This window comes from Pezoporus flaviventris, unplaced genomic scaffold, assembly GCF_033815535.1.
Source record: "Pezoporus flaviventris isolate CSIRO_AGI_PZ_B2104156 unplaced genomic scaffold, CSIRO_AGI_Pfla_v1 ptg000004l, whole genome shotgun sequence".
Taxonomy (NCBI): domain Eukaryota; kingdom Metazoa; phylum Chordata; class Aves; order Psittaciformes; family Psittacidae; genus Pezoporus; species Pezoporus flaviventris.
In genome coordinates this window covers 326,336-352,618 of record NW_026892552.1, presented here as the reverse complement: position 1 = coordinate 352,618, position 26,283 = coordinate 326,336, and the positions used below count along the sequence as shown (strand labels likewise).

The window sequence follows — 26,283 nt, the reverse complement described above, 5'->3', positions numbered from 1 at the left end:
TGCACTGTGTGAGCATCACCATTTACATTTCTTTATTGGCAGTTAAGGGATGCCAAGAATGTGGCTGCCTCCTCCCACATGGGTCCCCCCAGCACCGTCACAGCCATTCTGCCACCTTGGCACCCCTGCCCATACCCCAGCAATTTGATGCTACCACGGGTCTCCCTCAGTGCTTACTGCAAACACGCAGTAAACACAACCTCATCCCACCAGCACCCCAAACTCAGCACGGACCCTCTGCCCACATGACACCCCTGCCCAGACTGGGGTCTCCTGCTCACCACTGGCCCAGCTGCAGGTTTGCTGGTGAACACATGCACACCCCACACAACACGCCCCTGCCCTGGGGAGGACACAGACACTCGCCTCCCACCCTGCAGCTGGCACCAGCACCAGGCTGTGACCCCTCCATGTCCACCTATCAGCTGGTACCATCCCACTGACCCCACCAGCATGCCAGACCCCCACCGGGCTGCCAGCCTCATCAGCTGCAAAGTCCAGCTCCACTGCAGCCTTCCCGCCCACTGCTGCTACTGACCAGATTTGTTTGCTGTCTTCCTGTCCATCAGATGTGTATCCCTCTGTCCTGGGTTCAGCAGTAGCAGTCATGTTTTTCCTTTGTGTTAACTGGTGCAGTGCTGTGTTTTGACTTCCAGCTTGAGAACAGTGTTGGTGAAGCCGATGTTTTCGGTTGTTGCTAAGTGATGTTTACCCTGACCAAGGACTCTGTGAGGCTCATGCTCTGCCAGGGAGGAGGGGAAGCTGTGAGGAAGCAGAGACGGGGCGCCTGACCCGGGCTAGCCGGGGAGGTATTCCATACCACAGCACGTCATGCCCGGGGTGGGGGGGTAACTGGGAGTTACCCGGAAGGACAGGGGCTTCCGGGTGGGACTCGCTTTCTTGGCCGGTGGTATCGTATTCTCTTCCCTTGGTATTTTCCCTTATCATTGTTTTAACTGATAGTAGCGGTGGTGATTTGTTGCTGGACTGTTCTTGTCTCAACCCGTAGGAGTTGCACTCTCTCGATCCTCCTCCCTGTTCCTCCGGGAGCGGGGAAGGGGAGAGCCCCGGTGCAGGGGGGAGACGGACACGGACCTCGATTGTTGTCAGCTCGGCACCACTCACTGTGAGTGAGTGAACAATTTACCTGACTGGTTTAAACCACGACACCCTTTCTCTTTTAGTTCTGACTTCCCCCTTTTCCTTATCATCCCATTTGACAAGGTCCCTAATCAAATAACATTCCCAAAGTGAACATTACCACATCCCACACACCCTTATTAATATAACTGACCAGGTCTGATTCTCATTACCGTCCCTCTCAGGACCTGGCGGTTGAGTTTGCTTTATTGTATGCTCTTGTTCATGTTACCCCCTCTTCTTATTTCACCCTTTTTCATCTAAAAGGTTCTTGAAGTGCTTCAAGGAGCAGCAGCTCTCTCCTTCCATGTGCCCATGCAAACATTTCTACCTCTTCTTGAACTTTGATAAAAATGTCCCTATTCCTTTCCTTGGATAAAGAGCAGCAAAGCAACAACTTGGCATTGGAAGAAAATGATGGGACACTTCTACCTAAGTCCTTTAATAAACAGATCCTGAATGGAGGGTTGTGGATAGTAAGTGGAGCTTTTATTAGCAGCCATCTCTCTTGTCTGTCCCTGTAAGGCTCCAACAACACCCAACTATTCACCTACCTACCCACCCCTCAATGGATAAGCCTCAAGCTCTATTTAAGGGACAATAACATGGCATTCACATACAGCATATGCTACCATTGCCTTAATAAGAAATACACATTGCCACCTTGTCTGGATAGTACTGGGCATCTTTGCACAGAGGAAGGCTTCAACATACATCTTCCCACTGCTGCTGCTTGGATTTACCCCAGCAAGGATAAAGGCATGAACACTGCTATGTGACAGACAACACAACCGCTTAAATTAGGGTCTTTCTCAATTGACACTCTCAAACCCCAAACAACCCCTGTCTGTACTTACTAGTTCTGCGCATTTCAAATTTGTGATACTTACATTCTGCACCTGGTACAGTTAAAGGTGTCACTCCGAATTCCTTGTGGATAGTGAGGGTTACAAATGCCTTGTCCATTCACAAGTGGGTTAAAGGTGCTATTGTTCTGAACACGATAATCTGATGATCACTTAGCAGAAGAGCATCAGACAGTACATATGCTTGTTAAGTATCACCAAGGCACAGTAATGGAATACAGTAATGTCTTATATGGGATCACAGTTTAAATCCTAGCACTCTTGACTTCACATTTATTGAAGACAGTCCTATTTTGTACAACACTGAGCATATAGTGTAACTCTGGGAACCACAGCTGTGACTTAGTTAATGATCTCAATAAATCCTACTTAAGCAGAGACAAGAAAAGAATTATGCAAATGACTATTTCTGTAGCACATGTACTTGATAGCTAAATACATACCAAAATAAGGTTCTGCATACAAATACCAATACTTTTTAACCCACATACATGAGAAATACACAAGAAGGAGAACAGCTTACAGAATTTTATTTCAAAGAATTGCAGCTGCAGAGCATTTGTTACAAACTTGAACATACAGAAGGCATAATGTACAAATTGGGGTGGTTAAAAACCCAAGAAAGGTAGCAGATTTTTCAAATACAGCTGTGAATGTAACAAAGAATTACTTTTCTGAACACACCTGTCTAAAACATTATGATTCAAGCCTCAGTCCAAAACTGCTGCTTTCCCAGCACATGCATCAGGCAGTCATACTTGGCAGCTGGACAAGATGTCTTCCATCAGTCTCTTGTAGACCCACACATCCCCTTTAAGCCGCTGTCGTCGGATACCCACTACTTCAGGTCTGCTGAGCTGACACACTTCTAACACAAACTCCATAGCTACTTTGCCAACATGCGACCGTGTTTGACATTTGAGGGTATAACTGTACAAAACAAAGGAAACAAAATAATCATTGAAATATTTAATGTTTGTTTTCTAACACAATTTTGAATTAATAAAAGTACTTTAAAGAAATTGTGCTACTGCTATTGAGACTACAGGGAAACAGCCCAGAATTCAGTGAACTGAGAGCTTTGAATACTGTAGTCCAAGAACATTATCGTTATGCTCAAGTAGCAGCATGTGGCACTAATGTCCTACCCAGCCATAGGACCACTGCTAGCCACAGACCCCCATTCTCAGAGTGCAGAGCTGGAAGGATGGTGACACTCCCCATTGTTTTTCCAGGACAAGACCACTCTCCTGTGCAGAAACATTGCTGCAGAGAGGCTGGTTACAGCTCAGCTAGTGTGAAAAGTGGGAAAATTGAATGGGAAGTTTAAATCATGACAATGGGAGAAGGTGTTTCAGTGCAATTCAGTATCCTTCCAGATGCAGAGCTTGGAAAGGCATCAGAGGTTGAAGTGTTATCTGATGTTCTACAATGACTATAATTTAAATATTGGAAACCTTTAGAAAATGCGTGTTATTAAGCACATTCTTTTCATGCACTGGGAAATCAGGAGCCAGGCATTAAGCTTTGGTCCGAACTAGGAATCAATCCTACTCTCAATACCTTAGTCTAGTTAGTCAATCCTACAAATTAAAATACAAATCCTACAAATTAAAACAAACCACACAAAGGTGTGTTAATTCTGTGCAGCTTTTAAAATATACCGATCTCCTGGATAAAAAATGATGTCTTAACTGCCAAGAATGAGGGTTAAAAGGTGCCCAACATTATCTCTCAAAATTGCCTGATTTGGTCATGTGACCATACCCTACACAGTTTCACAAGAGATCAAATTCACTTCAGCCTCCAAGAACTTCGTCACTATTCTCAGTTCATATCTATCAAAGAACTCTATTATAACTCACTTAACCTTGCTTTGCAGTGGGTAGACAAGTTTTATTGCACACATTCATTTAGTGCTCTGTACACTTTTGATAAAATTACTGCACACAGGGCTGAGAAAGTAAGTTTAAATACTTCGCTTTATCAAAGACTTGTCTAAATATTTAGACAAATACAAGTTGAAGTAATCTTACTTTACACTTACCCCTTCTGAACATATTCCACATGATTCTTTGAAAGAACAGTGATTATTTCATTCAAGAGCTGGTCTGGATTCAGTAGCTGAGTGGAGGTAACATTGTAGTGTGCCTAAAAGTTAAAAAAAAGAAAAAAAAAATCTTAGAAAAGTTTTCATAAAGAAAGCTTCAGAACAACTAACCATAGTGAAAAATGCTCCAACTTCCCAATATTATTATAATGAACCCATTGGGGTAGCAACAGGAGCACTAAACAACTGCTACACAATTAATATCAAAGCACATCCAAACCAGAAAGCATCATAAAATCCAAAGCAGCAGTGCTAGGCCAGGGTGGCTGTCAGAAGTCTTGTACATAACCAGAGGTGGTTCCTGGAGTGGGCTAATGAAGACAGTCAGATGGCTGTACTTAAAGCACCCTGCAGCACATGCCACAGCCCTGAGATCACTTGCAGTGTCCTGCCTCACTGAAGCTGAGTGCTCCTGGTACCAAGGAACAGGCATGGCAGTATGCAGCTCTTCTAGGACCAAAGCACCACAATGTTTAAAGAAAAATGGTAACTCACAACTCAAACATATTGCACCTAATATGTCATATAATGCACTTGGCTGGTAAGTGACTTCTTGAACAACTTTCATGCACCCATATGCAACAAAAGTGCATGTCAACTATAATATGACAAATGCTCTATCCAGCTTCTGAAGTCTCAGAAGCAATTGAAAGAAAACAACCATAAAACAGCTTGAGAAATGAACACAGGTTGAAGATGCAAGGTCAGTTTAAAAGTGTGGTTCTTACAGTTCTCATTCAGCCTAAAACATGAGTAACTGCCTGCCATTAACTGCTGTAACACTGTGAAATAAAGTTCTAACTTTCCCTGTTGTACTCCAGTGTCCCTAGACATGCATCAGTAATTTTGCACATACTATGGACAAAGCAAACTGGTGTGGAAGGATAAAAACTTTTAGAGACGGAAGGTTTAGCTTTTGTTTCCATTGCCCTGGTCCCTGAATTATTTGCAAAGTCCGGACTCCTGTCCGACAAGTTGGTCAGGTTTGCAGCCCAACATACATCCTGAACTTGTAAGAGTGACACTTGCTCTGACAAGTGCCTCTTGGAAAAGCTGCCAACTGCAATACAGTAGCTGAATTCCATTTACACAGACTGCAAAACACAAAATGGTCCTTCTACTCACAGACAGCTCTTACTGTACATCAGGTGTCTTAAGAGCTGCAGCTTGAGGAGCCAGTCAGCTGAAAGTATACATCACATTTTTATGGAACTGTTTATACCTCAGTAACAGTCCTGCTCTTTCATGTTAATCATGTTTTTCAAATATGTCATCTACAGATTCAAGTATAAATTCCTCCTTAAGTTCTGAAGTGTGTTAGTTGCTGTTTGTGATGTGTACAATTCTGTTCAGCATATTAATATCACATCAATGCATAAGAGCAACTGCACTTTACTGCAGAATGCAGGCAAGTGACATCACGGAAGTTTTCAATTCGCTTACAGACCTTTTCTAAAGGTATTTGATGTTTTCAATCACACTTCCAGCAGCATACCTTAAGTTTCCTTGGGTGATCTCTAGTGGAGCATTTCTTTTTGCTTGGTGTAAGCATTGTGATCACTTTATCTAGGCTTCTTTCAAGACTTCCAAATATTTTGGTTTTTCTCTTCTTTTGGCTGCTACCCACACGAGTTAGGTCCGTATCTAATTCCACAGAATGACACCTGTTACATGAATGAATTAATCAGTTATTCTTTGTCCGTATTTTAGACATCAGTTACTTCAGATACATCACTAAATTATTCCAGAACTGACAGAATGAAGAAAACTAAAGCAAGTGCAGTGTAATATGAGAATTTTTGTTTGAAAGGCAGTTGAGATCTAAACCCAGAGATGTATATAGAAACTGTAGCTTGCTGGGGAACTGGAGTAAGAAGGAACTTACACTATGAAGACAGGAATATATTCTGCAGATAATTGACTACCAAAGTCTTAAAACTCTTCTCTGCAATCAGTGTTTTCTATCAAATGTAGAAAAAGGTTTTAGGAAGTATTATACCAAGACAATGGAAATAACAGCTTACTGTTGTAACAATGCTTCCTAGGCAGTACATGGATTAAGGTAGTCCTCTTCTAAATCAAAAGTGCACACAAATAACCAGACATTCACCTTTTTTTGGGAAGCACCTCAGCTGCTGTCAATTCATTTGTGTTCCTCAGGTTTCTGGTTTTCTCAGCTGGGGTGACTCCAGTGAACTGATTCTCTGGAAGAAAGCATCCAAGCCAAAGCAGGTATGTTTTTGCATAAAGGATTTTGTTTTCTTCAGAAAGGTGTTTTTGTGATTAATACTTTATTTCTAAAAACAGCCTTTTCTTCTAACTCAGGTCTGTATCTTCGGAGTGATAAAATAAGTTTTTAATATCATAATAACACTACTCCTACTTTACAAGTTTTACAAGTAAAACTGCAACTGTTTTCCCCAGGGCTCTACAAGTCAAGGCTTAGAGTGAATAATTCAGTACAGTACTATGAATTTGGAAATGCCACTGGAACCAGAATAAATACTCAGCAAATTACTGTGTCCAATTGTTACATTCTTTACCAAGCCATTTTCCTTATATGAAGAGTCTAAGTTTATGCAGCCATGTTTAGTAATTCACACTACATAATGGCCTAAAAAGTTCTTCTACCCACACATTGACAGATCTCCAGAGCATGGTTTTGAATGTGCAGAAGCAAACACCAAGTGCAACAGGGAGCAAGTGAGTTTTTACAATTAAACCCAACTTCAGCGTTCAAAATTTCAGATCTCTACAGAATTGCACCTGGCCCCAAACAATGCTGATCCAAGTTCCAATGGATACTTGCTATTAGTATTAATACTATCTGTCTTGAATCAAAGATCTTTCAGTGAAACAAAGAATGAGCTTTTAATTGTTTAATCCTCAGAAATACCTCACTAAAATGAGCTGAAACAGTGTTTCTGCATTTCCCACTTCAGAAAGAATACCTACTTTTGCTTTCTAAACTCACCATGAAGTCAAATTTCATAAGTTACCTCATACAACCTTAAAGGGGAGAAAGAAAAAAAAAACAACACAACAAAAAAAATCAAGCTCATAAGTAACTTGGCGTTTTAGTGAACTCCTTAAAGCCTTTACAAAGGATGTCATTGAACAGCAGTACATCCAAGATCCCTTATAACTTGAGTCAGCCTGCAAAGACTGTTTCTTAACAACATTCCTTAGCATCTAGAACAGAAGAGCCCCTTATTATAGGGAGTCCTTGGCATTTGAAGGACAGTTTGCATTTACAGTATCAACACCAAAGCTTTTATGTTGAACAGAATAGCACTGTACACACAGGAGCCATAATTTTTCATAAGAATGGACCAGTCAGGCTGAGGACAAAGTTCTGGTAACTCAGAAAAGCTGACAATTTAGACAAATTTGTTGTGTATCCATTACTGTAAGATCTACACCGTTGTTAACATTGTTACGTATATAAGTATTTTCACTGGCACATAGGACTCGTTACTGTGAAAATGCTGATATGATACCATCAGAAATGCAAGTTAGATTTCTCTTAGAAGTACCAATAAAAGCATACTTGACTAAAAGTATACCTTTATTTTCACTCAAGGTAATAACAAAGAAAAAGAGTGTTAAGGAACTTGTGTTCTCAGCCTTCACAGAAAAGTGGAACCAGATGTAATTTCAAGAACACAGAACTTGGCTCCACGTCGAGAGCATGCCAAAAGGCATGCATGTGTGACTCTAAGCAGCTATGACTTCTGTAATTAACATACAAGTAACATGCCCTGATATGTGGTTAAACCTCTTGCAGCACCTTACCAGAGTTACTAGAACAACCAGGCTGGTGAATACAGGAAAAAAAGTTAAATCTTCCAGAAACAAGCATTGTGTTCGTATTTGAATTTACAGTAATTCCTAAGCAACATGTATGTTCTAAGTTTTAATTAGTTAAATGCAATGTACCTTTGAACGCAGCTGCCTGAAAGGGTATAGTTTGTAACTGTGTTTCAATCTGATGCTTCGCAAAAGGAGCGTTTGGAGCAGGAAGTGCAAATGCGCTCTCAATACTTAAAGGTGACGCTGTATCAACATTCTCTTTGATTTCATGCTTGTTTGATGCCATTTTCCTTGTCACTGGAGTTGACAGTGTGAATTCTGTACCATCCAGCTGAGCATCATGCCTTGAATGCTACAAGAGAAACAGCAAAGAATGTCTTTGGTTTATTTTGTTGTATTCCAATCACATTCAGAAAGGTAAGAGACAAGGCAATTCTAAAATTGGAGCAGGTTAAAAATACCATACAGTGTTTGCCTACTGAGCAAAATAGATACAAGCTCTTCAATACTTCTGATTAGTTCAGTAACTTGAGATGTTTATTAGTAATTTGCCATTTGTTTATCTGCTGTTCTAAATTTTTTAGCTTGCTCATCTAAGACTATTCCTTACCAACTCATATGAACACAGGTAAGAATTTTCATTTAGTTTAATTGTATAATTCCAATTGTTTCATCGGATTTTCTTGTCCAATACAGACAGGTTGAGCTTTTTCAAAGACTTGTACAACTCTAGCCTAGCTCTGAGATCTCGTCTGCTGTACCTTATTGTTTTCCCATCCATTTTAAAATCTTCATTGCCTCATTTATTCATTCCTTAAGTGCAATTTTTATGCAAATCGAATGTCAAAGCTCAAGTTCTCATCAAATGAATCATGACCTACAGCTAGAGAATCACAATTTGTGTTCAATTATGTACTTAAAACATTTCTTCACTCTGTTTGTAACTCCCTTTGGCCAGGGTCCACTAAACACTTAAGTACATAGCAAGCTTTATGTACATTGACAGATTTTTTTGATTAAGAATTTTTTTTTAAGGAACTAGTACTTATTCTTCAAACACCTGCTTTATTCTGTGATTATTTAGAATAAATTCTTCTAATGGAGGCTCTTCAAACAGCGAAGCTGCATCAGAAAATTCCATGGATCCAAATGCATATGGCACTTCACTGCAGTTTGGAGTATCTTCATATATCGTAGTGTTTTCAGACTGAAAAGAAAGATTCAGTTAAGATTCCACTGCATGATTGTAAGTAAGATTTAATCAGAAAAGTGTTATTAAAATATAAATCTTATAATTAGAAACTGAAAAATGGTAAACAGCTAATGGAAGTTGAGTTAATGAAAGCCAAGTTTTATAATATGACTTTCATATTGTCATTGTGGATTTGTCATTTGTATCAAAAGCAGATGTGAAATTATTGTCAAAGCACCATTATTACCAAGTCATCTGTCATGACCTGTGTCAAGAGAAGTAACTAGCAAAAAAATCCTGCCTTTGATTTCAAGACTTGAATCATAAGCTCTTTTCACTGGAAGCCAAATAATAAGCTGGAAAGTACCCAATAAAAGAATGCAGTAAAGTCTGAAAGGGGGCTGGATAAAGGTAAATACATTACATCCAAAACATACAATTCTAGAATCTGCAACAGTATTTGAATTAGCACCCACAAACCTTCATCTAATTGCTAGACCTGAAAAAAAAGTAGTTTATTAAATCACAGGATTCGTTACTTCAGCCGAGACTGCTAACCCTCATGGCCCACATCACACATAGTCAAGATGTGTATCACAGCCAAGAAGCTAACAGCCCAATATTGTACCTGAAATCATGTTTCATTACCACGTGAATGCCTGAATAGAATTCCTTGCCTACCATGTTTCAGATGAAATTCATGCCATGGTGAATTTTCTGGAATACCTTTCTCCATCAAATTGCTTGAAATAAGGCAGTATTACGTACAAGCTTGTGCCACCCAATTCAGAAACTGACTAAGTTATAAGTTAAAGGTTCCCTTTTGCTTGGTTGTTTTCATTAGACTAGCTCTCACTAGAGAACTTTGTTAGTTGGGTACTTCAAATTCAGTTGACATTCACTCACAGTACCTACATGCAGGTAAAATAAATATGTCCCCAGTGCTTTAGAAAGACAATGGACTGTTGTCTTCTACAAGACATTATCTTCACAATCAGCTGGGAAGGCATAATACATACGCTAAACTGGAAATCTGTCATTAGCCAGATCAGTTTGCCTAGGACACCACTAGAGATGAAGTTACTTCACAGCGTCAGCACTGCTAAACCTAGAGAAACTCTACCTTAAAATCATCTGAGTGCAGAAGACTAACCCACTATGATCATGAAAATCACATTACACATTCAGCAACAGTTATGATTTGTGATCTGTTACACAGTGCTGGTAATTCTAAAATTGTCATCTGTGTTTCAAAGCAGTTGTACAAGTGAACTGAAATTATTTACATGCCATTGAATCGGCTACATAAGTATTCATTCTGAGTGCTTATCTCTATGCAGAGAACAGCACATCCAGATAGCTAGCTAACAATTTTACACAGGCACCTACAGTTCAAGGGAAAATGGCTAATAGAAAGTCTGCCAATTTACTGAATGCTTTGAGTTTGTCAAATACAGACCAGTATCAATAACATCACATACAGCTGCACATCGTATATGATATTGTAAGCAATTTAGTAACTTTAGACAAGTTCTGAAGTGCCCTATTTGCACTTTGCTTCAAAACCACAGGAACAGAGATTACCAAGAGATAAACAGAGTCCTTTCTGGGATTGTGTTCTGAGCAAATGAGGAAGGAAAAGGTCCCTCCCTTTAACCACCACTTTATGTAGTGTCCATGTCATCTCAGCGTAGACTGACCATGTCCATGTCCTGACACACTAGGACACTGGACTTGATGACCTTTGAAGGTCCCTTCCAACCCAAACTATTCTATGATTCTATGATGTTTCAGAAGACTTTCCTTACTAAACCATGCTAAATGCAGCTAGCAAGGTACAAAATTATTTAGACAAATATGAAATAGTGCAGTAAGAAGTGAGGCATCATAGAGGAAAATCTGGAATGATCACACAGGCCAGACAATGGGCAATTTTAGTCCATTTTCATGAGTAACCAAAAGGAGATTCTCTGGGGTACTCATAGTGCACCACGTCCTCCCAGGCAGAATTCCAGTAATGTCAATTCACAGAAGCAGCCCAGAGTTATAAACATTTTAATGAGGAGACTGAACTGTTTAATGACCAAGACTTTGGCTGTCTTCACACATGCTTGCTTACTGATGTTTAGGTCACCAGTCTGTTTTCTCAGGCAGGATTTTGTTAATGCAGAGCATTTTAATCAGTATTTTGTCCTGCTGAATTAAAGAACTTACCTCAAGGCCTGCTGATTGTGTTCTACTCGCATGCCCCTTCAGATGTGGAACTCTTAAGGAAATATGCTTGCCACGAGCCTTCTTTGATTGAAGCAAGAGATATGTTGCTGACATTTGGTCATATTTCCACTGGGAGAGGAAAAAAAAAAAAGGAATAAAGACTATTTCAATTTCCTCTTAGGAAACACTGTAAGTACAAACAAAGGCTAGCCTTCAAAAATTTCTGTGTGTTGCAAGTTTTTCTACCTGATGTGCATCCCTAATGTTTGATCACCTATGTGTAATTTCAGACTTCAGTTGATTCACATTATGTGTTCAAGATCAAGAAGCAGTCTTTGGCCATTGTCCTTCGCAACTCAAGTCTGTAGCACAGGCACTGGGGTGAAAACTAATGCTGGGACCACAATCTGTCTATAGAAGTGAATGGCAAAGGTATTAATACAGTTTGTCCAATACTTTAATGAGAGTCTCCATTTTTTTGGAAGCTGCTGTTCCTCTCTCCACTCTTGACCCACAGAAGCAACAAAAAATTGCATGTTTTTCAGCAACAGTCTACTTGCAACATGGGTAAAATGCCAGACTGGTTGGCAGCATAGTACAATTGGTTTCAATTTGTTATAAGAGATTAGAAGTCCTCCAGTAAAGGACCATGCAAACACCACAAAACTACTTGAAAGGACTTTTCCCTGCGTAGACAGATTGCTCAGATTATTTCCCATAACTAAAAAAACAAGTAGCATTAACTCTACAAACCCTTCTTAAGTATCACATGATTTAAAAGTTTGCTCTACATTTTAAACTGTTTCTACAACAGTTAACATGATAAAGTAACAGTTTCTAGAAAGAGAACTGTCACTGCTACCATGGGGGGGGGGGGGAATCAATTTCAAGGAAGAATTTTCAGATTCAAGTTAAAGCTGGAGTATACATCATATTTAAGTCTCTTCTACAGGCTGCAATGTCATTGCTAATATTTGTGCAATTCTTCTAGAAATTCGGTTCAACTTTAGTCATTTGTATTCAAAAATGACTAAACATATTCATAGTTTTAAAAACTGTGAAGAGTAACTCCAAAAAATATATATAGTCTGTCTGGGTGATGCTCTCATTTTTATCTTACCTCTTACTTATTGAACCATGTCAAAGCAAACAACCCAGAAGATGGCATCTGCTGTTTAAATTTCTGTCTAGTTGTGACTGCCCCATACCTGGCAGCGTTCAAGGCTAGGATGGACAAGGCTTGGCTCAAGCTGCTCTAGACTAAGGCGTCCCTCCCCCAAAATCATTCTATCATACTGTAATACTATTTTGGTTTTAAGAGATTTAGAATAATTTTACAATGATGGAAAATAACAGTAAGATTCAAGAAAAATCAGGAGCACAACTCAAGGAGGAAAAGGGGAAGAAAACCACAAACAACCAAATTTGAAATTTAGCAAGATATTTACAAGTTACATATGGATTCTGGAGTTCTGTAGTGGGTCATTAAATCTAGTATTAAAAATATCATAGTTGAGAATAAATGAGCATTAGTCTGATAATACAGTAAGCTTATTTACTATATAATTGTGTTTCATTACTGCAAAATATTGATGTATACTTCTTACCTCTGATATTAATTCCAAAATGCTCTCCCTGCTCTGTTTATGAAACACAGAAAGCTCTGTAACGCAATCTTCATCAAGATGTCCCAGCTGCAAGAAAATAACAGATACCGAAGCATGAGACATTCAAGTTATTTCATAATCCATATCTTACTGTGACACTGTCATAAACCCAGTGGGTTGAGTCAATAATCAACCATGATTTTAGACCTTGTATTTTAAATAATTAGCATCAGAGTGAAATATTGTAGGGAACAGACTGAAAATGTCATACAAATTCAACAACATCACAGTCTGGCCCCTCCTTTGTGAGAGGTTGTGAATTCAAATAAGAAAGCCTGACAGCAGATGAAATTTTTACTAGAATAGAAGCTACACTTTCATCTCTCCATAAGTATTCAAAGCTATCAGACATGCACATCTTTTCTACAGCCAGTTAGAACTGAGATGCTCACACAGTAAAGCTGCTCTTTACCTAGAGAAACAGTGGCATCCAGTGGCCAAGGTAAAGCACTGGCTGAAAATGTGTAGGAACTTCTCAATATTAATGACAGCTAGATTGCTTGTTTTTTTATTTGTTTGGAGTTTTCCCCCATACTGCCTTACTCTCTCATACAGTAAAACAAGCAATAAAAGGATTAACATGTTACTCAAACTAGCAATTTTCAGTGAGGACTAGATAAAAGATAAACCATAACCATATCTAACATGCTTTTCAGAATGCTTTTGCATTTTTCACCTTAAGTTATTGACCAAGCAGCCTGGAGAATCAGGTGGTCATTAGTACATGGAAATACTTCACATTTTGCTGAGAAGTCAGTTATTTTGCAAATTAAGCATCAGCTTAAGAGAAAGTAATAACATTTTGACAGCAAGAAGAATCAGAAAAGAACCATGACCATCTCAAAAGTTCATCTTCAGAGAAATGTCTTCACACCTCCATAATGGAAGGAGAGTAGTAAGCCAGTGAAGATTACATTAAATACTTCAGTATTCATCTGACAAGTGTACTTACTGGGTATTTACTTTGCCACTGAACAGCATCAGAATAACCTTGCATGAGCCAAGGGTGATTTAACAGATGTTTAACTGTAATCCGCTTCTTTGGGTCCACCTAGTGGCCGATAAAAAACAAGCTGATACATGAAGAACAATTTAAGAAACGATGTTTTCTACATGGAATCTTAGGGTAGTTAGAAGCTCAATTTGAGCTTCATAGCTCCACCAAAAGGAAGAACAAATGTATGAGCTGTGAAAAGCTGTTATTGTAAGAAAGAGTGGGTTACAATATGTTCCAGGAATGTTTAGCATTGGCTAGATTCTTACATGCAGCCCAAATGCATATCCAGCATGTCTGGCTTCATTACTGAAAAAAAAAAAATGCTATTCAAATGCTATACATAGCACAGTTAAGAACAACCAAATCCAGGCTGCTTGAAGACTTGGTTCAACATTGCATAATTGTTTCTGTATCAAACCATTCTCAGAATTTTCAGCAGAAGACAGTATTAATATTTCCCTCAAAAATTTGTGAGATTAAGCATCTTGTTTAAAACTGAGTATTTTTTAAGTATTTCATCAATGCAAAGTTTTGACCTATGCAGTCATACTTTATAGACTTACTGAACAGAAGCGATACCTTTACCTGCAGCATTTGGTTAAGTAGTAGCGTACTGCTAGGAGAGAGCCATTTTGGAATACTGTATTTTCCTCTCTGCAGAAAAGAAGAGAGTTTAGAATGAACCTTGAACAGCTAGCTCAAAAGAAACTGCTAACTTATTTGGATGACAGCAACATCTGTATTTGGTCAAAAAGGAAAAATAGAAGGCACATGCAAATTTAGCTTTACAAATGACTTGACTAAATGTAATGGTGGTCTTAAAACCCCATGGCATTAGTACAGAAAATCCTATGTTTGAATTATTGGCTGCAGTTTCCATCCACTCAGCTTGTGTGACATTTCAATTTCAGTCCACTTTTGCAGCTAATCTACTATTTATATATTGAATTGTTTCATCAAATCAACTTGATATTGAAGTGTTAGCAGTGCAAGCATGTTGGAGCCTGAATGACTAATACAAGCACTTTGAAATGTGAATATTCATTGAAATCATTACTTTTCAGACACTAAAAACCAAACTATACTCATCATTTAGCTATTCTTTTCTTTTTAAACAGGTTATATCTCATGCTAGGGTTTTGATAACTACTCAAACTGCAGAGAAGAAAAATGTTACAGATCTAGCAGGTAAGTTTCTTTCAATCAAATTATTTAGTGTGTGTGTGCGTGAGTAATGCTTGATTAGAAGAAAATTGACAATGGCTTTCAGATTCAAGACACAACAGTAGATAAAAAGCAAACCAAATACACCAAGGACAATTTGCATCTCAATGAAAATGGAGAAAAGAATAGAAATCAGTAAATAACCTATTCTTTATAATAGTCATAATCATCAATTTGTCATGGCAGTTTTCTTTCTACAAATAAATGCCTCAATAACAAATCAGCTGGTATTATACACAACATACATTTCTAGGTAGAGTATGCCTTGCTTTAACATCACAGGTTAAAAAATCTGAGTTACTTATTTACAGACAGTACTAATGAGCTATTTTAAATAGTTTGTAGGCTGTTTCACAATGCAGTTTTACTCTGAAACCAAGTAACACATGCAATCTGCGTTTTTAATACATTGCTACAAAACATGAGACATGGAAAAACAAAAGTAGCAACTGCTGGACTGATGGTAATGCTAGAAGATAAATGGCTTGCTAAAGCTACCAGATGCATAAGATCACACCAGAAATAAGTTTTTTTTTTTTTTAATCTGTCACATATTTGATTTTTCATTCAAAAAGTAAAAGCATTTATTCAAGTGTTCCCCAATGAAGAGATGGGGAACATTCAAGGGAAAGAAACATTGTAAGTAAATCATACAATCCTAATTAGCTTCAAGCAGCAGATTATTACATTGACTTGGAACAACAGTTCTGACTTTACACTGTGATAGATTTTATTATCTATAATGTGTGACATTATACTCCACCATAGTGCTTAGTATGATCAGAGGGCTGGCGCAGCTCTGCTCTGGAAACAGGTTGAGGGAGCTGGGCTTGTTCAGTCAGAAAAAGAGAAGGCTCCAGGGAGACCTTAAATCAGCTTCCAGCGCCTAAAGGGCCGGCAAGAAAGCTGGACAAGGGCTTTTGAAAAAGGCAGGTAGGGACAGAATACGGAGAAACAGCTTTAAACTGACAAGGGGGAAGATTTACATTAGTTATTAGGAAAAGTTCTTCCCTTTGAGGGTGCTGAGGCCCTAGTACAGGATGCCCAGAGAAGCTGTGGCTGCCCCATCCCCAGCAGTGTTCAAGGCCAGGCTGCACAGGGCATGGAGCAACCTGGTCTAGTGGAATGTGTCCCTGCACATGGCAAGGGGGTGGACCTAGATGGTCTTTAAGGTCCCTTCCAACACAAACCAGTCAGATTCTGTGGTCCTCATTTCAAGCAATTTTCAGTTTGCAGTCACATAAAATTAAAACAAATTCAAAGGAGAAATAGCAAGCCTACATCTTAACACACGTGTGACATTATTGGTTTTTGACTGCACCAAGACTAACTTTTAGAACTTGGTCATCTCAGTTCAATTAAAAAATTTTCAAATGGCCAACTTCCTGTTAGTCCAAATAATTCAGCACCCAGATCCTGTGCATGTTAGACAACTGCAGGTATGCAGAAACCATCTGTGATGATCTTAAGATCTCCATTCCACATCTAAGGTCTCTGTTCATGCTTTGACTATTGACAAGTTTGCCAGTTATACTGGGCACCTTGGTGTAATGTCCAGCATAAAGGATTTGTCGTTCTACAGAAGTATGATTATAGATGGACAACTCCTCATTGTATACTAACCTTATCAGCATACAACCCAATTCACACCACAAGCAGATAAGGTAGCTAAAGTCTGACGGTCTAGGTGATTCACCCTAAACAGTGATTTTGCTGAGAAACTGCAAGTGTTGCTAACATTATCTGGACAACACTAAGACATTATGGTTTATTTTCAGGTAGTACTGTGAGAAGGGAGTTGGAATCAGTGATCCTCACGGGTCCTTCCAACTCAAGATATTCTTTGATCATGCAAGTAGGAAATTTGTATCATTTTAGTGGTGACTTACCTAAATATCATCACCTTTACACGATCTCTTTGCATCAGTTAGACATTGCCTTTTTTTTTTTTTAAAAAAAAAAAGGTCTTTAAAACAGCTTAAACTGAGCTTCCTACAGATCTCCTGTCAAGCTGCCCATGTCCACTCTTCAGTTCCAGACTAACAAGTCATACTGTGTGCTGAACTAATCCTACTTTTTAGATAGCTCTGACAGCTACACACCCAGAAAAACTCCCTGTGTAGACCAACTATCAGCTGCCTCCTACCAGAGTAGTACTTGAACACTCTTGAGTTTTTTGGGGGGGGTCTGGTTTTGGGTTTTCTTTTTGTTTTTTTTTTTTTGTTTGTTTGGCTTTTTGTGTGTGTTGGGTTTTTTTTTGTTGTTTGTTGTTTTTGGGGGGTTTTGTTTATTTATTTGTTTTTTAGACAGAGGACACCCTGGGCAAGAGAAGGAGAAAGAAGTACAGGAAGCCAAAACCCTTAACCAACACTGCTGCTCCTCACCCCACTTACTTTACTGGAAGCTTTATCAACGTAAATTTTATGGCAGCTTAAAAGTGCTTGGTATGTGCACGTATGATGTGGAATAGCAGCTGCTTAGCTGCATCAAGAGGAGTTTACAGGGAAACAGAACCAACTACTAAATTATATTACTTACTATTTATTCTCCTTTTTTTTTTATGCTGATTATGGTGTCTTACATTTCCTCCTCACTTTGGAGGAGGAAAGCATAACAGCATATGCAGAATCCCACTTTTCCAAGACATGAGAATAGTTGACATTTAAAAATATTATTTTGGGTGAATCAAATGATGTATTTGCAATTCTATCAAATGCAATACAGGAGAAGCCACATAAAGGCTCATGCAAAAAAAATGCCACCCACCAGCAAGAAAATGTTGCTCCTGAAACTCCATTTCCTATCATTTTATAGCATCAAGAATACTGCAAACGCTCATCAGTAAAAGATGGAAACAAACCCACAAAATACTGATAGGAAAAGTAGCAAAGTGTAACATAATTCAGTAGATATGCCTTTTTGCTCTAGACACAGCTCAACAGGTCCTGCCATCAGAAAAGCAAAGGACTCTCATAACGCTTAGAAATGTCTGGTTTTAGTGTATTCTAGCACCATCAGTACGTACCATTATCTTCCTGTAGACAGCCATGACATTGTCATCATCAAAAGGGAGATAGCCACACAGCAGAGCATATAGCAGTACTCCCATACTCCAAATATCTGCCTAAAAAAACAAAATTTGTGGAAGTTCATGAACCTGATCTATCTAAAATGACTTAGAGACAGGTAATAATCTCTTTGGTAAAGTCCACATACAAGTCATGAAAAGTAGGCTCCTTAATTCTGGACAGAATTCTTACATTGCAAGTGAAAGCATGCAACCCAAATTCCATTTTCAATTCACTCAAGCTAGAGCAATAGTAAAACCAACATCCTCTTCCCAGGTCATCAAATTGCTGCATTACCTTCAAGGATTTTGTTCCAAAAATGAAATCAAACTCATCACAAGAAATTTCATACAGTAACATTACTGATTACAGCTGTCAGCAATGTTACAATCAACTTTAAGGCCGCACTGCTTCTTTGTATAAGCAATGCTCATTTAGCCCATAAACAAAAAGGTGGTTTGAAAAGCACTGGACTTCATGGAGAACAAAACAAAACAAAAAAAGAAAGCAGGAGCACAAGTACAGCAGTGCAAAGACTTACTCCATCCAACAGCAGAGCCATTTAGGAAGTTTGAGGGGGACTGCAATTACAGTATTTTGAATGCATTGACAAAGGCAAGTAGCAGGTCCTGATGTTCCAGACATGGAATCAAAGCTGGATAAACTCCACCTTTTTTCTTCTCTCAAATTTTACTACACTGTGCAGTACAAAGAAAGCAAGGTTTCATGCACAAATTTCCAGCTAAAGACAGGCCTGATAAAGCATACAAGATACTCAGACCGCAGAAATTTGCAACAGGAGTTGGGTAATTAACAAACTAATTGCTACTTGAAAGGATGTGAGTATAAGGAAGGAGTTTTACTGTTTTGTAGGTCACTAAAATATGGAGCAACAAATAGAGATAGTGAAGGATTAGTCAGAGCCAGCTACATGATCTGAGCCGAAGAGCACTATGTGCTATTCCAAGCTGTGACCATTGTGGTTAGTAACACAGCTTCTGAGAACTACTGAGGTTTTCCAGTGGTATTCAACAGAAGAACCAAGTGAGCATATCTGAACTTCACCACCTTTAAATACATGGTGGGAGAAGTGAGGAACAACTTACCCAGAACTGTGCTACATACCTCTGATCCAATATATGCTTTGCCCTGAATCAGCTCTGGTGCTGCATAAGCAGGGCTTCCACAACATGTGTTCAGATGGTAATCAAGGCCACCCTAGAATAACATAGGAAATCAATCACACAGAAGAACTGGCTTTAACAAAGCTTAAGTCTTCTAGCAACAACCTATTAGAGGCCTGAGGTCGTGCAACTACATTCACATTGTATTTCGCTTTGGCGTGGTTCACTAGACCAAAACCGTCTAAGAGCATGAATATCTATAAACATTCAGATCCCAAGCTGCTCAATCACCTATTACCCTAGCAGTCTTTTCTGCAGCTCCTTTTCTCGTAAGAATACTTTCCTTTGTCATTGAAAAGAGAAAAGAGATGAAACCTGAGGAAAAGTGACCCATGCTCATGAGGCTAGCTGGTTATTTATAACAATATTTAATGCAGTAAAATCATGTAGAATCACCAAAAATACTTGTCATTTCTTTTCCTGGGCTTTGTCTTTGTCCTCTCACTTGTTACTTGACAGAAGAGATTGACCCCTGCCTGCCGGCTCCATTCACCTTTCAGGTAGTTGTAGAGAGTGATAAGGTCCCTCCAAGCCTTCTTTTCTCCAGACTAAACCCCCAGCTCCCTCAACTGCCCCTCATAAGACTTGTTCTCCAGACCAGCTTTGCTTCTCCTCTCTGGACCCATTCCAGCACCTCAATGTCTCTTTTGTAGTGAGGGGCCCAGAACTGATCACAGAATTCAAGGGAAACAATTGCTGCCCTGCCACTGCTGGCCACACTATTTCTCATAAAGGTCATGATGCCAGTGGCCTCCTTGGCTGCCTGGGCACAAGCTGGCTCACGTTCAGCAGCTATCAAACAGCACCCCTAGGTCCTTTTCCAACAAAATAAGATGACATTATATCACCAAGATGATGGTAATGATTGCCTGCAGAATGTTCTAAACTGAGTCAAGTAAATCCACGTTGAGGACAAGCAACTGTATTTGGATCAGAAAGACTTTCTTCCTATTAAATTGTTTCTTAACAGGACCCACCTCACACATTATGCTGACAAATAGAAAAAGCTCCTAGAAACCAATCTTAAACTCAGAAAACAACTCAGTACAAGCATATGGAAGCAGAGGATTTGTAATTGTAACTGGAATAAACTACTTGATTTGATCCACACCTACACATATATACAAATCTTTTGCAAAAAAAGTTAGATGACAGCTAGGTAGGCAGCTTGAATTTAGGGCCTTCGAGCAAGTCTCTGCATTGCACTCTGAAATCAAACACGCGTTTTTACATGCGTGCCGTAGTTGATTTGGCCCTACTCTGTGAAAACAAATGATACTCTGTCGTGGTTTAAACCCAGTCAGGTAATTAGTTCGCTCACTTCCCCCCCCTTTCTTGCCCTCCCCCTGCTCTCGGAGGGACGGAGAGGAGAATCAAAAGAATGCAACTCCCACGGGTTGAGAGAAGAACAGTTTAGTAACTAAGGTATAACACAGATCACTACTGCTACCACCAATGATAATAATGATAAAGGAAATAACAAGGGAACAGAATACAACACCTCACCACCCACTGACCGATAACTCGCCCCCCAGGCCCGACCAAGCTCCGACCGATACCTCCTCCAACCCTGCAGTCTCCTAGCCCTTCCGGCTAACTCCCAGTTACATCCTGGGCATGATGTGCTGTGGTATGGAATAGCTCTTTGGTCAGTTTGGGTCAGGTGTCCTGTCTCTGCTTCCTCCCGGCTTCCCCTCCTCCCTGGCAGAGCATGAGGCTCACAAAGTCCTTGGCCAAACCAAAACATCCTTTTATCAGCTCTGTTCCCAAGCTGAAAGTCAAAACACTGCACTGCACCAGCTACCAAGAAGGAGAAAAAATGACTGCTACTGCTGAACCCAGGACATACTCTTACCTTTGGCTTTGCACAAAGTCCAAAGTCTATCAGCTTCAAATTATGTTCCTCATCAATCAGCAGATTTTCCTGGTAAATGAGAAAGTAATAATGAATGCTTCTATAATCCAAGTAACCAAGAAACCACATTTTCTTTCACCTTATTTCTTCCTGTCAGTAGCAGCTAGAATTTCATGGAATGTTCAGGTTGGAAAGAACCTTAAGATCATCCAGCTCCAACCCCGCTGCCATGGGCAGAGACACCTCCCACTAGACCAGGCTGCTCTCCCATGTTTTGAATTTACCTAAAGCTCTCCTCTGGAGACTGTGATTGGTTGCTAACAAATATATCCCATGTTCCAAATGGGCAACAACAGTTTGCTGAGAAGGGCCTGGGGACAGCATTGACAGCCAGCAAGCTGAACACTGGGCAGCAGTCTGCTCTGGCAGAAGAGCAGCCAGCAATATCACAAACTGTATTAAGAGGACCACAGCTAGTTAATTCAGGCAGGTTACTCTAGTCCTCTGCTCTGCATAGCTAGAATACTGTATCTAGTTTCTGCCCCAGTACAGGAAAGACATCAAACTGAATAAGAATGATGGATGGCCATCAGCCTGCTCAGGGGGCTGTAGCACTTGCTCAATGAGAGAAGGCTGAAGGAAAGACATTCGTTCAGGCTGTAGAGGAGAAAGCTTCAGTGCAGACCTCACAGAAGCCTTCTACTACCTACAGGAGCACATGAAGACAGAGCTAGTTTCCTCACAGCAGTGCATGGTGGGATAATGACAGACAAGAGGCATCGAGAGACATTCAGACTGGAAATAAGGAAAAGCCTTTCTCCTCATAAGGACAGCAAAGAGATGAACAGGTTGCCCAGAGAGACGGCACTGTCTCATGCCAGGAAGATGTGACCGGACAAAGCCCCAAGAAGCTTGGTCTGGTGCTGCTTTGAGCATGAGGTTCAAGTTGAATCCTCTAGAAGCCAGCTCCCACCCAGTATACCACATGATCCTGTGAATAGGCCAGCTCCTACAAAAAGGTACATACAAGGCTTTGGAGGCAGTTTTCACAAGCTGTCAAGGAAAATGCTTGGGCACTAAGAATTGTTTTTTCTCAGATGCCAGGGTCTCTAAAACTGCAACTGTGGAAACCCTTGAAGGGGAAACGGACTCAGGCCTTCCACACCCCAAAACAATGCTTCAACTCTGCAACTACAGCAGTGCCACAGGACGGGCCCAGTAGCATGCATCATCCCCTACACCTTGTATCTACACACCACTTGTTTCAACTACTGGTGTCCCTTTTGCCTTTGGGCATGAGAACAGAACACTCTGCACAACAGAGCGGCACCACAAAGACTCTCTCCAGCTATAAGCTGGAATAAAGGAGAAAACAAAACAGCCAAAGCAACGTTCCAAGTCAGATTTTTTGCTTCACTCCCAGCTGGGATGTGTTGTTCAGCCTCTTTTCAAAAGGAAGCTCCTTCCTCAGACATAACCACACCCAGCCTAGCTGAGGCACATAGTAGTGAGTAGAAATAATGCTCTTTCAGAAGAAAGCAGGAGAATGGAGAAGGCCTAACTGACTCCAGCTCCTAAAGAATAAATTAATGTTGGTGTTCACTATGCCTTATACAAATCTGACGACTGTTCAGGCTTACTGGTTTGAGATCCCGGTGGGCATATCCCTGACTATGAACATAAGCAATTGCTGAAACAATCTGCCGAAAAAACACACGAGCTTCCTCTTCTGAAAGGTGGTCTTTAGAAATGATGTAGTCAAACAGCTCGCCTCCGGGACAGTACTGCATGAAGACAGGAAAAAGAGAGCACCTTTAGAACACAGTAATGAACCTAAATGTGCCCGAGAGCCCTGGGCAGCATTATAGGACACTCTTCCATTCCCTCTGCTTCATCACAACAGCAGCCGCCAAATACCCTAAGTCAGTGCTAGGGCAGACCAAACAAGCTGACTCCTTGGAATGGATACAGCAGTACAAATTGCCCAGGAGCCAATAACCACGCAGGAGTTCTGGGGACCCATATGTCCCATTGATGCTATTTTAAAAGAACAGAAGCACAAGGTAGTTATTAGTTATATTTAATTATTGATTAATAATAACTAAAGTCATTCCCGTAAACAGTGAAGGGCAGCTTTTACAAGATACAACATAGTAGATATTACCAGCTTTATTTCCAAACTGAAGCACCTTCAACATGCTCATCACTGACATCATTTCTTAAGAGTTGTTTCATTTGAGCTCTGTTATCATCTACCATGACAGCAAAACCCAGGAACATTTGCTGTGGCAGAAACACCATTTCTTACCTCCAAGACCATGAATATCTTCTTGGATGTCTCTATCACGTGATACAGCTGGCATATATGCTGGTGACTTAAGTTCTTCATGGCATCAATTTCTGTTTTAACACGAGGCAAGTCATCCTATGAGACCACAACAGCAAATTGTGAACTTGCCAACTACTTTGACAGATGGTTGGTACATCAGAGTAAGCACTGCGTGACACAGAGTTTCACAGCATAGATAGGACTGCATACAAATCAAATTCAGGCCAGTACCAGCCCTGCTGTTACCCTCCCACAGTTCTGGCACATGGATCAGCATAACCCAGAGGAGTAGATGTATACCTAGTACTCTCATCAGCATTCTCTTTCAGTTACTGTAATGTTTAACTTCCTCAGTTTAACAGCCAGAGAACCTTGCCCTCTTCATAGGGCAGCACAAGATTTGTGGTCTTTTGTTACAATTCTTTTAAGGCTGTAGCATCCCACCAACAGAACAACCCAGCAGAACAAGCAGGTGTCAATTCAACACGTCACTGTGTTCTTGAAAACTGCAGCAGAACAGCAGAAGATCACAGAATCATTTAGGTTGGAAAAGACCTTTAAGCTCATCGAGTCCACCCACTAACCCAGCACTGCCAAGGCCACCATTAAACCATGTCCTAAAGTGCCACACCTCAACATCTTTTTAACACGTCTTTAATATATGCAGGGACTGTGATTCCACCCTGGGCAGCCTGTTCCAATGCTTGACAATCCTTCTGGGGAAGAATTTTTCCCTAATATCCAATCTAAACCTCCCCTGGTGCATCTTGAGGCCATTTCCAAGATGCTATGAACTTTTAAGTATCTTTTGGCTTACCCCTAGAGCAAGTTTGTCCATGATTTTTATTGCAACTTTTTCACCAGTGAGAAGATGGCGTCCAAGTTTTACCTTTGCAAATCCACCTAAAATTCCAAAAAGAGACAAATTCAAAGCTTAGCATGATGACATGCGTTCTTGTCTGCAATCTTGGAGCTACATTGGAGTATGTAGCAGGCACAGCATGCAGCATGTTCACTTGAATAAGGGAATCACTACTACACCTTCTGAGTTTATTTTCAGAGTTCTGTTCCCCAAAGCCCACCCTTGAAACATGACCTATAGATTCTGTAGTAACAGCTGATCTACACTCAGGTAAATACTGAAGCAGTTAGACCACACGCATTTGTCTGCATTAACAGACTAAGCCTACCTGTTCCAATTGTTTCATGTAACTCATAGTACTTGAGAATCTCCTCACGGTCACCGACAGACATTTTGAGAGGTATGGGGATCTTGCACTTCTCAGCACCTGCAGGGAGGAAGCGTGGACAGCGGTCCTGATTCTCCACTCGGAGCGTACTCACACACAGAAAGCACATTCGCTGCAGCCTACACGCCTAGCAACAACTCCTCTAGGCAACGAAGTCCGAACATCGCAGGCTAAGGGCACAAAAGACCGTCATCTTCTAGGGACTTCTCAACAACGCCTAGCAGCGGTAGCAGGAACATTCCTGCTGCTGCCCCGTGCCCGCGGCCAGGGCCTAGCACCCCCGGGCTCCGCCCTACCGCCAGGGAACGGCGAGAGCCATCCAGTGATAACGGTGGCTGCATGCCGCTAGCGAAGGGGACAGCACTCACCTCCTAAGCAGCCACCTCCCGGTGCGGCTGTTACCGTTCAAATCTCCTTCCGCAGAGCCCACTTCCGGTCACGGCTGCCGAGGGGCCAATCACCGCGCAGCGCCTCACCGGAACAGGTGGGGCCGGGAGAGCGAATGCCGCCAGGGTGGAAGCGTGTGTCCTGCTACCTGGTAGCCGGCGGGATGGCTTCCACTTTGGCCGCGCCGGTTCCTAGAGATGGGAAATAGAGCCCGCTACCGCTGTGAACCCATGCTGCCTCCTACGGCCGATGGCGACGGGCGGGGGGGCTGCGCTGTAGGGAGTGTCGCCGCCTACAAGAAGGCTGCCGCGGCGGCGGCGCCTGCCGCTCCAGTGGGACTGTTCAGCATATAGAGGCTGGTGGAACATATTATTTCTGTAAATTGTCTCAGTGATGCGAAGGGTTAACCGATGTACGGGGGAGGGGGTAGGATTAAGCCGCTTAACGGTGTTACTGCTTACTCGTGCTTACTCAACAAATACCTGCTCAACACTTACCATGCTTGCCGGGAACAGGGTGGGAGGACCAAGGCTATTGATAGGCGGAACAGTAACTCCTGTTCTCTGGACCCCTAAATCAGCTCTGCGGTTTGGACAGTGACCAGATCACCAGGGAACATATGCAACAACTAGATGAAAAGTTCAGGGAAGACTCGTTTACTCCATCTTGAGATCCCCGCCTGTGACCACCAGGAGACTCTATGTAAGCAAGGACCTTTCACCTCATTATAACATGAAGCAGGGATAGGTCATGAATATGTATAGGCATGTTGTGTAACCTCTTAACTATGTAATAGTTTAGAGGATAAATATGAAGAACAATGCTGAGGTGCGCATGCCTTTGGAGGAGCTATCCCCCATGAGCCTCAGCGCTGAATAAAAGCATGCCTACTTTACAACTTTAACAAGTTGTGGAGTCTACCCACGTATCATCTGCTCTGCAACCTTCCCAGGCAGACTAAGTCTTTCCCGAATAAAGAGATTTACA

At 40.9% G+C, this 26,283-nt stretch overlaps 1 protein-coding gene across 7 annotated transcripts; it reads right to left on the bottom strand.

Annotated features, from left to right (window-relative positions):
• Window positions 1-2,519: 2,519 nt before the first annotated feature.
• On the bottom strand, window positions 2,520-25,135 carry MELK (maternal embryonic leucine zipper kinase). Of its 7 annotated transcripts, none has more exons than XM_061445340.1 (17): window positions 24,850-25,134; window positions 24,477-24,562; window positions 23,639-23,755; window positions 22,971-23,114; window positions 21,331-21,399; window positions 19,417-19,509; window positions 18,249-18,347; window positions 14,585-14,653; window positions 13,955-14,053; window positions 12,943-13,029; window positions 11,336-11,464; window positions 8,990-9,136; window positions 8,056-8,281; window positions 6,227-6,320; window positions 5,612-5,780; window positions 4,054-4,157; window positions 2,520-2,936 (listed from the first exon to the last, which is right to left on the bottom strand). In XM_061445340.1, the coding sequence occupies exons 1-17, from the start codon at window positions 25,016-25,018 to the stop codon at window positions 2,759-2,761; spliced, it is 2,079 nt and encodes a 692-aa protein (XP_061301324.1). In that variant the 5' UTR covers window positions 25,019-25,134; the 3' UTR covers window positions 2,520-2,758. The 7 variants fall into 7 exon arrangements, with proteins under 7 accessions (XP_061301324.1, XP_061301330.1, XP_061301326.1 ...); XM_061445346.1 differs by having other exon boundaries at window positions 23,639-23,730; window positions 24,850-25,131; XM_061445343.1 differs by having other exon boundaries at window positions 2,843-3,298; window positions 24,850-25,135.
• Between the last annotated feature and the right edge of the window lie 1,148 nt (window positions 25,136-26,283).